Source organism: Macaca nemestrina, chromosome 9 (genome assembly GCF_043159975.1).
Source record: "Macaca nemestrina isolate mMacNem1 chromosome 9, mMacNem.hap1, whole genome shotgun sequence".
Classification (NCBI taxonomy): Eukaryota; Metazoa; Chordata; class Mammalia; order Primates; family Cercopithecidae; genus Macaca; species Macaca nemestrina.
This window is the reverse complement of record NC_092133.1, coordinates 12093974-12108799: the sequence shown is the minus strand read 5'-3', so window position 1 is coordinate 12108799 and position 14826 is coordinate 12093974. Positions and strand designations below refer to the sequence as shown.

The following is a 14826-nucleotide window of genomic DNA, read 5'->3' as shown; positions in this document are numbered from 1 at the left end:
AATCTGTACAACAAACCCCCATGACACAAGTTTACCTATATAACAAACCATTACATGTACCCCCAAACATAAAATAAAATTTAAAAAATTTAAAAAAAACAAAACTTGGCCTCAAGTTCTTGGCCAAACTACACTAAGAAGGCAAGTCAGGGAGGAAGACGGTGTGGTAAAGATGGGGTATGGTTAGCAACACCAAGCATTTCAATGCTAAGAAAGCTAAAAAAGTAGAGCCATCTCTAAATCTCATATGGGATATAGCAAAAAAGATGATAAAAAATGCAAAACTTAAGGCTAGAACAGGCGTGGCGGCTCACACTTGTAATCACAGCACTTTGGGAGGCCAAGGCTGGAGGATCGCTTGATGCCAGGAGTTGGAGACCAGCCTGAGCAATATGGTGAGATCCTGTATCTACAAACTATTCTTAAAAATTAGCCAGACCTGTAGTCCCAGCTACTCAGGAGGCTGGAGGACCCCTTGAGCCCAGGAGTTCAAGGGTACAGTAAGCCAAGTTTGAAGATACAGTGAGGGTACAATTGCACCGGCAGATCAAGACTCTGTCTCAAAAAACAAAAACAAACAAAAAACCAAAGGCTAAAATCATCTCTCAAGGAAAAGAAAAATAGAGACCATAAGCATTTTGCACAGTTGCATAAAACCCACTGGATCAGAATTATCTGTGGAATAGCCCAAAAAACTTCCAAAAAATAATTTCTGAACTGCCCACAGAGATGTCCCCCAGCTCCCCTGCTAAGAATCAGACCAGTACAGTGGAGAGTAGCACACCAGCTATATCTCCTACCCAGCTTAACAGGCAGGTACCCAAAAATCAATTTCCCATGTTTTCCTTTAATGACTAAAATTAGCTTCAATGGAAATGTAAGAGTAAACTAGATTAGAGGGAGTTTTTAACAATTACCCTGGCTAAAGAAACACCTAAACAACAGTCTGCAAACTGGAAGACTAGTGGATACATTTTATTGAAACTACGAACATGAAACAAAACACTTCCAGTTTAAACACGACCCCAGTTATTTCACAGCCATGTAATTATTTGTTAAGTCTGATATTAAAAACATCTCATATTGGATTGCTGTGGTTTTGTGAATTCTCACCCTCAACTGGGTCAAAAAGACTTGAAAGGAATAAAGTCTTTACTTATGGCTCGATGCGGGGCCACTGGCATAGTATAAACGCTCTTTTAACTGGTTGAAATAAACAGACAAAACAGAAACACACACATATACCCCAAAGTTGAATCAGAGTGAGCCAGTATAGAGATGATACAAGTACCAGTTCTCTGGACTTGCCAGATTTTTGCTCTATAAGTAATATTAAACATGGCTCTTGGTCTATGAATTGTGAAACACTTTATATACTAATAAAGAATGTGTACTTCATTGTGTATTTAACTGCATAAGCCTGCATTTGGTTTAATTGACCAAGAATAAGTCCTTGTTCCAAAACTAACTATCAAGTTACAGTCAACTCTTAAATATTAACACTTATATTGAAAAACAAAGATGCAGATAATACGAAACAGAAGATTATTTTAAATCATTCACTCTTGGTATGCGGATATATTCTTTCTTCCTTTCTTTTAACTTGCAATTAAATGCGTATGGCTAATATTATGGCATTTACAATACTTCTAACAAAGGACTTAAACCATACTGGAAAAATCTGACTTAGGGAGGTCTCTGTGCAGATCCTGTCCTCAATAGTTCTGCTACTGAACTCTGGACCAACTCACGCTGGTCCAGGAGGGCATCCATCACCTCTCAGAAGACTGACAAAAACTTGCTACACAAACTACATTTTTTTCAGGTTGTTACTTTTCAGAGTCACACTCTGTGGAGGGCGGGAAAGTAATTAAGGGTTTAGGGTTGAAAAGCCCTTTCATTTTAGCTCCTACTGGGTTGGTGTAAACAAAGATGCCATTAATGTCAACAATGACTTAATTAACCAGAGTAGGTGACAATGTCAGGAAGAACTTGAAAGTAAGAGTTGCCCCCTCTCAGGGTAATCAAGCTTGACTATACTTCAAATATTTATAATGTTAATCAACAGAATAGTACTTGGCATTGAGGACTGCCCCCCTTCGAGTCAACCATGTTTTCACTCCTCTGCTGGTCCCCTATAACAATGAATGGCCAAAAGGAAATTAACAATAAATGACCAATTGGAAAACTCATATTTAATGTGAAATATTAAAAACTAAAATCTTCTAGAGATTATTTTCTTAAGTCAACTGAGTGGACCCAACTCTACTGCTACTACTTCAGAAAGGGTCCAAAAGACAAATGATATATATGATATATGATATATATGACATATAATATGATATGACATGACATGACATTGTACAAAGCCAAGATGACTAACCATATCCTTTCCCTGAGGGGCCAAAAGAAAAGGACCCTCTAGTGTTAGGGCCCAGGCTTCTTCCTGGAACTTCTCAGTCACATTTTTCTCCTATTCAATAGACATTATCTAAACTGAGCTTCCAAATAAATTAGCAAACCAAGAAGTCTTACAAGATAAGACCTTGGTGCGCTGAAGGTCAAGGTGGAACTTACTGCTAACCAAGCTATAGTTGTTCTAACCATGGAGAACTGATGGACAGGGGCACAGGCACACACGCACGCGCGCACACACACACACACACTCTCTCTCTCTCTCTCCCTCTCTCCAATTCGCCAGCACAGAGCCTAAACCTGAGCCCATTCTCCGTTGTTAAAAACTCCGTTCTCATCTGTAATTCAATGACCTTCCTAATCAGCTCTGACACCGAAGCAGAACTCCTGCACCAGAAGAACTGGTCTTAGGGCTCAAATCAGTGGCCAGTATTAGACTAACAGATGAGGGGAAGTGGGGACCCTACAGAAAGCAAACACAGCTTCCTGGAAATACCAAGGCCCCCTCCATCCAAAAACAACTTTCTTCTCAACTGTCTCCAAAAGCCTAGATGTTTTTTGACCTTGTGGCACCTGGCACAGCCAGCCCACGGGACTGGGAAGACCCATGTTCCCAGCTCACTGGCGACAATGGTGACAAGGCCATGCACCCAATGCTTACCGGATGCCAGCCCCTGTGCTAATTGCTCTTTAAGTTCAGGTCAAATGGAAATCTCCTAACAACCTTTTGGTGGAAGAGTCAGAAGACTTCTGAGGACATTAATATTCAATGACTATTAATGAAGAAACCCTAAAAATCATCTTTTCAAGCCCTCAGATGACAGAATGGGAAACTGAGGCCCGGGACTTGTATGCTTGTCCAAAGCCTCCTCTTTGTCAGGTTTTGCACCTTCCTCTAAAACATCTTTTCTTTTCCATCTCATAATTCTCGATGCAAATGAACTCATAGTTCATGGAAACTATGAACCCATAAAAATGCACAAAAGGACATTAACAAAATATTACCTAAAACTTCCAGAACTTCATGGACCTCCTTCCTGATCCATAAGTGCATCGACAGATCCCAGGTTGAGCAGGCCTGCTTCCAACAATACCCACATTGTTGGATTTAAATTCTTACACAAAGACTCTTTTGGGGAACTTCGTCCCTTTCCACTATTTCTTCCCTCTGCCTCACCTGTCCCTCCCTGCATGTATACACAATTTTAAACTTCCTTCAAGAATTAAATATAGTAAAACAAATCCTCCGGGACCATTTTACACTTTATGTTGAAATAAACTCACAATAACGCTGCTCTGAAAAGCCAAATGAGAAATGACAGTTTTTCCCTAACCTGGGTTGCTCCTGAAGCCCACACTGTAGGAAATCCCAGCTCAAGCTTCCTCAGTTTTTGCTGAGCCACGCACTTAAGGGAAAACCAGCAATTACGGAAACATCCATTTTAATTATTAGCAAAATTAAAGAAGTACAGGCATGACTTTCAGAAACCAGGAACTTTTTCCCTCTTACATGAAAGCCCTATAAAAATGCATCACCACTGCAAATTACATTCATCCTGGTGTCCCAGCATAAGTTACCAAGAGGCAGTTCCATAACTGGCCAGTAGCTGTAGCTATACAAGCCTCAGACACAAACTCCTACCAGATTGGGAGATGTCACCACACCCATTAATTAAAGAGCTGCCATCCCTCTGTGTAACAGAAAGTTCCCCAGTCTCACACGATTGCTTCAGGTGATAAGTGCTTCGGTCCTCATCCTTTAATGACACATGCCCGGGGTCTTCCTGGGGAGCCCATGCCTCTCAGAACTCTCATCTCAGATGGACACAACCCTCCTTCCTAAATTGTCCTGATCCAGCTAAGGAGGCTGGGCTCTCTGTCCTCTCCCAGCCTACCCCACTGGGTAAGTGTGCTGTATATTCACCCCACGCACGGGATGTGTTCCCAGAGCAGCTCAGCTTATCCCAGACACCATTCATACTGCTGCGGGTCCCTAAAGCCAGGCAGGCACCAGGTGGGCTCTCTGCAAACAGGTTCATTAAGTGGCGATGAGTGCTGGGATCTGCCGTTTTATTCTCGGATTACCACTCAAAAAATAACTCAGCTACCAATATTCCCTACTGATGACAGATTTCAATGCAGCACCAAGTAGAGGCTTGGCTCACGTTGTCTCCAAAGGGCTGGGAGAGAGGTTTCAAATCTGCTACGCTGAACAATTCAGCCTCATGTAGTCCTCACAACTGGACTTACACCTTGAAAATTAAGTTTCCAAAGCTGTGACACCAATGCATGCCCTGTGATACTTGGAGCTTCTCAGCTGGAGGAGATCCCCTGGCACATTCACTTTCAAGTTTACCTAAAATAGAATCTGCCACTTTGTGATGATGCATTGCTTAAGTATTAGGAATTACAATGGCTAAAAAAAAAATTCTGAGATGTCAAGCCTCTCTCTCTGCGCTAAACTTCAGAACCTTCTTTTCTCCTTAAACAATGAAAATAAGACATCAGCATTTCAGATGTTGGCAATTTCTTTTAGTGGTTCCTTTTGTCAGAAAATAGCAATTCTTTACATTGTAAGGAGTAGGAATGCTGCTAGGGGAGACTAGAGATGACATTCATCCTCCCAAGGTTCGTCCCTTTCACAGCTCTCGTGGGCGCTGGATAAAGGTGAGCTCCAGCTGCCTCCCTCACCCAGCACAGAGAAACACACACAGCAAGAAACCACCAAACTATACCATTCTGCCTGCAGTGTTGCAGCAAAGGACCTTCCCTCATCAGCTCTGCCTTGCGGGGAACCAAGAGACCACCGTCAGGTGCTCTTAGAAGCCTCATTTACAATGCAAGAGTAGCTGCTTCTAAAACAGGCCTTAACAATCTGTCCCCAGACAAATCCCAAAACAAACTTGAAAAGTGAAATTAAATGACTTACCTTCTGGCTCTAATGTGGTATCCTCAACTAAACTGAAGGAGGGCCGGGCCAGGGACAAGGTTGCCATGGTGACCACGACCAGGCAGATGAAACGACCCCAGCTGACCATGGTTACGGTACCAATCCCCGGTCCTCTTCCATATCTCCATGTGGACGTTAATCCCATCTGCACACTTCCTCTACGGGCATGGACTGCGCGCAATGCCTTCAGCCTGTGGTGGGCTCAGGGACCGAGGCGCTGCCGCCGCTGCCTCCGCTGCTGCTGCTGCTGCTGCAGTCACTAAAGGAAAGAGATTGGCGAGTCAGGGAATCTTCCCCAATGCCAAATCACTCCAGCCCAAGTGGGATAAAACCATTTTTCAGCCTCTCAAATGTGTGCAAACAGAGTTCTTTTTCATTATCTGCTAAATCCTTCCATCCTCACCTCAGAGTCCCAGGTGATTCCACCAGACCCGTCCACAGAAATGTGTTAGGCTAATCTTTTCAAAAGCATACTTTTAAGAAACAGAGATAAAACAGTAGCTACAGGACTCAGATACGTGCAGCCACTTCAGTGAGGCAACGTGTGCTCTCTTCTACTATCCACTATCGCCTCCACCGCCCTCAATGAGCAGAAGCAACATGACCTTAGTTTCAAGGGCAACTACAAAAGCAAGTTAAAAGTGCTCGGGTTGGCATAACCAACCTCATTCCCTTCTCTTAGTCCAACTGGGCTTTAGAAAGCTAAACTGTTAGAGGCGTCTGCTCACAGCTCCGCATTTCTGCTGGGCTGGAGCTGAGCAGTCTGTCCCACCCTCACTGTAGCTCTTGGGAAGAAAGGAGACCAGCAAAATCAAAAGAATCCCAGGAAGGCTACAGATAATTCCCACCAGTTTACACTTGTCAGGATTCATTTTCAAATGGAGAAGTGTATTTCCGTCTTCCGCCAAGCAGCCACTTACGAAGAGTGAACACAACTGCAGCGCGTTCAATGCAGCTGATCCAAAAAGGATTTCGAAGCCTGAATTCCCTTCCCCTGTGACTAAATGGCAGTCCAGGGCTGCTAAATGTCTTCAACCTCTGTAGAAGGGTTAGGAAACTGAGCAGATGCAAATTCTGATGAATTATGCAGGAATTTATTAATAATGATGATGTAAATTATGTAAATTTTAGTCATGGTATGTGATTGGACCAATAACTTTCAATATGCAAACCTATTGGCTAAATTTTCAGAGTATAAGTTAGAAGAGGACACTCAGCTTACTATTCTATTCACCCATTTGATCCAAGGGAAAGAGAATTTTCCAAGAAAGCTTAATACATTCCAAGCAACTTTAAATTCACTCAGTACCCTCTGTGACTAAAGGTAGAGTCAAAATGCACAAACTTTACAGAATGATTAAAACAATCACAAGAAAGGGCACATCAATCTCAGGCTTCAGATTCTGTGAACCGCAGGAATGAACCACATTTTCTAACATTGGGGGTGGAGGGAGGCCTTTAATACAAAAATTTCTAAACTCTACATTTTTTATGTACCCACTCGATGTTTCAAGTTATGACATAGGATTTCAACACTGCTGGAGCCTCCCAAAATCTTATCATAAAAACTGCTCCTTTTAGCTTTGACTGAGGATAAAAATGGATGAGGGAAAAGAATATACCACATCATTTCCAAAGGAGGAATAAAGAAAACCTCAGCTTCAAAGATAGCACAGGTGAAACGGCGTGATTCGCAGCAAAAACAAGAAATGTGTGCAGTTGTGTGTGTCCACGGTGTGTGTGCGTGCATGGTGTGTGTGTGTGCCTGTGTTTTCAGATAGCTTGAAAGATTTTTCCTCCTAACTTTTCTTTCCTCTTAATCAAGAGCCTCAAAAGATAATTTCGGATCTATTTCTACACATATGTGGGAGGAAAGTACACAAACATTCTCATTGATTTACTAAGCATTTCCAGAATGCAGGGGAATTTTCTACCTCTAACAGGCCTTCAGGAACAATCCTAAGTCCTCGCAGAGGTTTCGCCCCAGGCTCCTTCCCCAGCCTGCTCCCCTACCTGTCCCTAACCAGAGGAGCCTCCTTGGCTCCAGGCAGAGAAAGGTGGACAGGGCTCTCCGCTGAATCTCAAGCCATTCCATCATCCTGCTAGCTTGCACTAGAAATTTGCATTTCAGCCATTTCCAGGTCCAAGCCCCACAGCAGCCCCCTCCCCAAAACTCTGGAAGGCGGGGACCTAAGGCGACAGGTCTGCACAGTTCCTCACCCAAGTGGACAAAAGTATGGTGCGACCTCCTAGGCAGGATAATTAGGTCCCCAGGCTCGGTGTTGGGAACACAGGCCCAGCATGCCGCTGGCGGCCACAATCCCGGCTTCCTGCCTTCAATACCATAATCCTTCCTGGAGTCTGAGCCCCAGTGAAAGCCCCAGCGTGTTTATTTTTCCCCTTGAAAGGGAACTCTCTTCTCAGCCTGCACGCGGGAGGAGTTGTCACCCTCCCTCTGATGGATGGCTCTTCTCGGCCGCCCGCCCCCCCGGTCCATTTTCACCTCGGCACAAGCCTGCCCCCAAAGACAGGCAGAGTGACAAGCAGGAAGGGCTTGGCTGCGGAGTGGTCCCCATGCCAGGCCTGTGCTGGGCTCTTCAATTTACCATGACATTCCCAAAACCCCGGCCCTCCAGGAAGGCAGATCAATACAATGCCCTCCGCTTTGGGCTTCCACCTAAGGGGTGATCTGTCGACACACTGCTGGCTCGGCCACCGGGAGCACCTGGCGTTTTCTTCCTAGGTAGATTTCACATCAGGAAAGTCAACAGTGCCCGGCTCCTCCAAAGTGCAGACCCATCTCTTCGCTTAAGGCCTCCCTACTTCTCCCCAGCACTGAGTAGGAGCGGGAGCTGTCAAGGGGTCAAGTCTGGGGGGGAAATTCCTCAACAAATTGAAATCTCAAAACACACACACTGACTCAGGACCACAATGCCCTCCCAGTTTAATGCTTGCGTCCAATCAGAACTTGCGAGCAGCTTGGGGGTGCTCCTCACCACCACCCCCTTTCAGGGCAGCGCTTCTTTCATTTGTTTGCCTGAAATATCCTGTTTTTCTCCCCCTTCTCGGGGCGCTAAAGAGCTCAGAGAAATCTGCATTTTAATTGACATTCCAGGGAAAGGGAGAGGGGCGCCTGATTGCTTTTCTATTCAAACTAAACAGGCTTTTCAGATGAAAATGAGTCGAGCCCGGTGGAAGATTTACAGGGATTTGGGACCAGGGGGACAATGGAGTTTTAAATGTTGATAGCGTTTCACACCAAACACATAATGGGTGCCCTGAGTTTGAAAGCAGGTTTGCCTTTAAGGGTAGGTTTTATTGTATTGGGCGAAAAGAAGGAGGGTCTGGAGAACGATCTGCAAGGGAGTGGGGTGCGAGGAGAGCGACGGAGGCTGGTGCCCCCGGGCCGGCCTCCTGCGCCAGGTTCGCGGTCCGCGAGGGTCGGAGCCAGCGCCACGCAGGGCCCTCGGCTGATTTCCCCAGCGCGGCCCCGTCGCCGAAAGAATGAGCAAGAATGAGCGCGCAAGTTAGAACTCGCCTGCGCTTTCGACATCTCCCAGCCGCTGCGGCAGAGCAAGCAGACGAACTAGAAAAAGTCGGTCCAGTTCGCCCCCTAGCCCCAGGCGCGCTGCGCTCCCTCCAGCGCCGACGGCGGCTGTGGGCGAGGGGCGCCCCGGCACCGAAAACCGGGCACTGGAGCCGTCGCCTCCCCAACAGTGCCACCCTTGACCATCGCCACCCCTACGGGATGTCACCGGCCCCACCCCAGCGGCCCCCTCCCGAAAAACGAGTCTCCGTGGGGCCTGGATGGGACGGAAGTTCCCAGGACCCACGGATGGAGCACCTCAGAGATGCCCCCTGGGACCCGGCCTGCGGGGCTGTGCCACGGGCAGGCGAACCTTCGGCCAGTCTGCTCTGGGGTCGGAGAAACGTGCCCAGTCAGCGGGAATGCGCCCGCCAGGGTTTGACAGGGAGGGGGGCGTCAACGCCAGAGGCAGATGTCAGCATCTGGATGGGGGTGGCAGAGGCAGAACTTCCCGAACACCGGCCGTCAGCACGCACCCACCTCCCCCATCACCTATGCAGCCACAGAGAGAGGACACGGAGGGCCCTCCACAATGCCAGTCCTTCCGCGCCCCCCGCCCAGAGGACTGTGCACCCGGCGTCCCGGGCTCCCCTGGCGTCCACGTCCCCGACTGGGGAAGCTCCCCGAGGCGTCTTGCGCAGCGATTACCTTGAATGGCAACGCTCCTCCGCGATCTGTGTTATCCCCGCGCCCCGCGTGGGTCGGGATGGAGAAAGCGACGAGCCCGGGGTTGAGGGGAGCAACTCCAAAACGCAGAAGAGTGGTCCTTGGGTCTTCGCCGGCGCCAAGGCTCCCGGGCTTCAAGCGCACCCCAGGCTGCGGAGGAGCGCGGGCATGACGCCCGCGGGCTGCCCTCGGATTTGGGGAAGGAGAGAAAGAAAGGACTCAGGCTTGGCGTCGCCTCCACCAAACTTTGCTCTCGAGTTGCGAAGGCTCAGAGCGCGCAGGCAAGCTGCGGCCTCGGGGCCCCCGGGGCTCGCGGCCGGCCCCCGCCAGCCGGGAGAGCAGTCGCCGCGCCGGGCCAGGTACGCCGCATGCAGCCCCGCGGCGCCCGAGCTTTGTGGCGGCCGCGCGCGCTCGCTCGCCCGCTCCGCACCCGCCGCCCGCCCGCTCGGCTCTCCACCGCGCTCTCCTGCCGCCGCCGCCCGCGCCGCCGCCGCCGCCTCCGCCTCCTCGCGGCGGGTCACGCCCCCGCTGAAACCCGAGCCGTTTCCTGGACGGCGGCGCCCTCTCTGCCAATCAGCGCCGCGCGCCCGGGCCGCCCCGAGCCCCGCGCGGCTCCCGACGCCTCCGAGCTGCCGGAGACACCGGCCGGGGAGGCGAGGGCCCGGCCGCGATCCGGCCGTAGGGATGCAGCGACAGCCTCCGAATAAGGCCTGGTCCCGCGCCCCGCGCCACCTCCTCCCTCCTCCCCGGGCGAGCGAGGCTGGCCAGCGGCTCGCTGAGCGGCTGCGTTACGTTGTTTTATGTCAAGTTAGAAAACAAGTGACCAAAGGCTCTAACCCTGCCCTCCCCGTAAAGAGACTTTAAAATGCGCCTTCTTGGTACTGCGGGGAGGGTTGTCAGGCAACTGAAGCTTTTGGAGGAGAGAAAGCAACTTGGAAATGTTCGCAGGACATTGCATTTTTCTGTCCTTCTAAACAATAGAAATGAGAGGAAAAAACTGAATATTAATGGAGGACCTAGTATGTGAGGGTCACACTACATAGGTGATTCTATTTCGTCTCCCCAACCACCCTGCAGAGTACTATTCCCAGTTTCTGATAAGGAAACTAAGGATCAGAGAGGTTAAGTAATTTGCCTAGGATCACACAGCTGGCTACTAGGAGAGCCTGACCTTGAATGTGGCTCTCTCAGAAAAAGTCAAAAATTGCATCCAAAAAAAAAAGTGTTTAGTATATATGTTTGGATTAATAAAACGAAATTCAAAGGAGTCTAAAGACTCTACCATAAATAGCTGGACCTTGAACAAAGTAATTCCTCCCTCTGAATCTTAGATTCAAAATCATAAATGCAAAATCTGATTCTTCAACTGCACGCCAAGCTGTAACTGGTTAAAGTTCCTATTTCCATTCACCTTTTCACTAAGCCATGTCTTCAGAATAATTTATTTTAAATATGCTTTTTCTCCCTCCTTATTCATCCAGCTCCTGAGCAGTTGTGCTTAAGTTCAAGACATATAGATTAAAACCTTAATTATTTTTCTTTAGAAAAGGTCACTAAACCCAGAAATGCTTTAGAATCCTTTTGAGGCCTAAAGATAGATGAAGCATTGAGAACAAACCTGACTTGGAAAACAGACTTTTCCTGCATTTAGAAACGTATTTGCACCTGTGTCACTAACATTGCACACTTCATAACATTTACAAAAATATTTTTCAAGGTACCACATGATTAGAAAATCATTTTTATTCACAATATAGCACAGAAAACGTTTATACAAGTTACTTAAAAGCCATACAAGTAAGAAATCCATTTAACTGTCTCAGGCAAAAGGCTATAACATTATATTTTGGAAGTTTGATAGCAACAAAATAAAAACTGGTTCTTAAGTAAAATTATCCCTCTATATGCTTGGTAGGAGGGTATGTTTTTGGTCAAGTCCTCTAACCTGGATTAGCCCAGAGCCTGTACATTAACAGACACCTCAGCCCAGGTGACGCTTAGCCATTCACTCCCACCTGGGTTCCTCTGATAGCAGTATGTTTCAAGTTCTCAGAAAAGGGATGCAGCTGAACGCGTCTGCCTGCTCGCAGGCTGCCACTTACATCTTTATATTCCCCGCCAATGGGACACTCAAGTGTCTCAGGACAGATTCCATCCTGCACCGCATCCATCAGCCATTGAAAATGCTGTTAACACATTCTCACATAAATTAATGGTGCAGGAAGCCTCTGTCCCTATCCTCCATTCATCAATAGCTTTATGCATGTTGAGTGGAAAGGAAGCTTTCCACTGAAAATGACAAATAAGAACACCTACTTTAATGTCCAGGCACAGTTTGCAGAATGTATTTTTTATAGAGATGAAAAGACACCAATCTGTCAAAAGCTCCTTATTCCCTAAAGAGTACTCATTTCTAAGGGACTGAAACCCACAAGTCCACAATAGCAAACTCTTCGGTTTTGAGGGAAAAAAAAAAAAAAAAGCATGTTTAGAATTATTTTCAAAAAATAATTCTGTCCCCATATTTAGTCTTCAAGTGACCTCAGACCGTCCGGGAAAACCTTCACACCAGTGAGGCTTCTGAATGAGAAAATAATCTCTTTACAGTTTTTTTTCTTTTCTCTTCCCTCTTCAAGTGGCTGGAACCCCTTTCGTCAATGGCCTCCCATGAATGGTGTTGCTAATAAAGCCTATTAATGAGCTTCCACGGCGGAGTGTGAATAGGTAAATAAGCCCCAATCTGTTGAGGTTCTGGGGCAAGGGCAGAAAAGCCAGTAAGAACTAAAGGTGACAGTTTGAACTGAACTGCGAACGCCAGCACCAGGTTTCAGCTGAAAGACCCGCCAGACAAGGACACATTCACAGTCCCTCCACCCCCTACTGAGGTCTCTTTTCTTCGCAATTTTCCCCCCTTTACAAAATGTCTTGAGTAGTCACCCTTTTTTTTTTCAAAAGCCCTCGAGACGCCCTTCTTTTTTCACTCTAGTAATGATACATCAATGGGAAGGAAGAAAAATGAGGACACCAGAACTCCGATGCCCCCAAAAGTTTCAAGAAACAAATTGTGCTGCTAGCCTGTTGGTGATGGGAAGAGAAAGGAGAAGGGGGTGGGAACACTCACTGCCACGGGCCTCTCTCCTTTGAAGATTTGGAATTCTTCTTTTAATAATTTGTTTTGTAATGGGTGGCTGTTCCTTCACTCTAAGGAAACGTTAGATGAAAATAAAGGCTGCTGACATGAAGTGCTCGTGAACCTTCCCGGGTGGATCTGAGCTCCCTGCAACACCAGGAATTTCATTCTGTAAGCTACGTCTCAATAATGCCTGCAGCATGAAAGAAGCACTCAAATGGAAGGATATAGAATAGTCAGAGGACTATGATAAGAGTATTTACTTCTGGGTAAGGGGAGAGGCTGGATCCCCTGACAGCTCCAGCCTATCTTCAGGGAGCTTGTGGCATTTAAGTGAAGCAAAATCATTGATCCCACTACTGAACAGCATCAATTATTTTAAACTTAGAACTGGGCCTGAATTCCAAAGCCGAGGCTTCCCCGGAGACAAAGTCCTTCTGGAAGTATAGCCTGTCTTTGAGGCAAAGGGGAATGGCTTTCTTAAGGTGACAGGCTGGATGCAGCTTTCTGCACTCAATAGCTGTGTGACCTGTGGCCGGGCGCGGTGGCTCACACCTGTAATCCCAGCACTTTGGGAGGCCGAGGCAAGCGGATCACTGGAAGCCAGGAAGCCGAGACCAGGCTGACCAACATGGTGAAATGCCGTCTCTACAAAAAACACAAAAATTGGCCGCTTGTGGTGGTGCATGCCTGTAATCCCACATACTCTGGAAGCTAAGGCATGAGAATCCCTTGAACCTGGGAGGCAGAGGTTGCAGTGAGCTGAGATGGCCCTTCTGCACTCCAGCCTGGGTGACAGAGCAAGACTCCCTCTCAAAAAACAAAACAAAACAAAACAATAGGCTCACGCCTGTAATCCCAGCACTTTGGGAGGCCAAGGCAAGTGGATCACCTGAGGTCAGGAGTTCAAGACCAGCCAGACCAACATGGAGAAACCCCTTCTCTACTAAAAATATAAAATTAGCTGGGCACGGTGGCACATGCCTGTAATCCCAGCTACTCAAGAGGCTGAGGCGGGAGAATCGTTCAAACCCGGGAGGCAGAGGTTGCTGTGAGCCGAGATCACCCATTGTACTCCAGCCTGGGTAACAAGAGAGAAACTCCGTCTCAAAAAAAAAAAAAAAAAAAGAAAAAAAAACACTGTGTAACCTCAGATCAGTTGCTTGAGTTCTGTGAGTTTTCCATTTTCTCAGCTATAAAATGGGGAAAATAATGGTTCTTATCTCCTAGATCTTTAATAGGATCACTAAGAGGATTAAATGAGTTAGGACGTGACAAGCACTTAGTTTTTTGCTTTTTGTTTTTTGTTTTTAATTATACTTTAAGTTCTAGGGTACGTGTGCACAACGTGCAGGTTTGTTACATGTGTATACATGACAAGCACTTCGTTTAATTTTGTTTTTGTTTTTTTGTTTGTTCGGTTTTTTGGTTTTGTTGTTTGTTTTTTTGAGATGGAGTCTTGCTCTGTCATCCAGAGTGCAGTGGCACAATCTTGGCTCACTACAACCTCGGTAGTCCTCCTGGGTTCAAGTGATTCTCCTGCCTCAGCCTCCCGAATAGCTGGGACTACAAGCGCCTGCCACCACGCCCGTCTAATTTTTTTATATTTTTAGTAGAGATGGCGTTTCACCAAGTGATCCACCCACCTCCCATAGTGCTGGGATTATAGGCGTGAGCTACCACGCCTGGTACTTAATGGTTTTTGTTTTGGTTTGGTTTGGTTTTTTGAGATAGGATCTTTCTCTGTCACCCAGACTGGAGGGCAGTGGTGCAATCACAGCTCACTGCAGCCTCAACCTCCTGGGCTCACGCAATCCTCCCACTTCAGTCTCCTGAGTAGCTGGGGCTATAGGCATGCACCACCATGCCCAGCTAATTTTTATATTTTTTGTAGAGACAGGGGTCTCATTATGTTGCCCAGGATGGTCTCAAACTCCTGGCCTCAAGTGATCCTCCCTCCTTAGCCTCCCAAAGCACTGAGATTACAGGCGTGAGCCACCAGACCTGGCCTCACTTAGACTTTTTATTCAGATGATCCTGATGGTTTTGAGAAAGTTTGACACGTGAGCAAGGCTCTTG

General features: G+C 47.1%; 1 protein-coding gene across 15 annotated transcripts in view; it reads right to left on the bottom strand.

The window, feature by feature from the left end:
* LOC105469674 (fibroblast growth factor receptor 2) overlaps nt 1–10083 on the bottom strand; it is a 122424-nt gene extending 112341 nt beyond the window's left edge. For 10 of the 15 annotated variants that reach the window (XM_011721031.3, XM_011721061.3, XM_011721052.3 and 7 more), the window contains exons 1-2: nt 9600–10027; nt 5345–5624 (exon numbers count right to left, since the gene is read on the bottom strand). In XM_011721031.3, coding sequence (XP_011719333.1) covers nt 5345–5510 — 166 coding nt within the window. In that variant the 5' untranslated portion in view covers nt 5511–5624; nt 9600–10027. Of the gene's footprint in view, nt 1–5344; nt 5625–6285; nt 6305–7585; nt 7734–9599 lie in introns of those variants that run through there. The other 5 variants (XM_011721070.3, XM_011721138.2, XM_011721080.3 and 2 more) reach the window with 4 other exon arrangements.
* Nucleotides 10084–14826: the final 4743 nt, after the last annotated feature.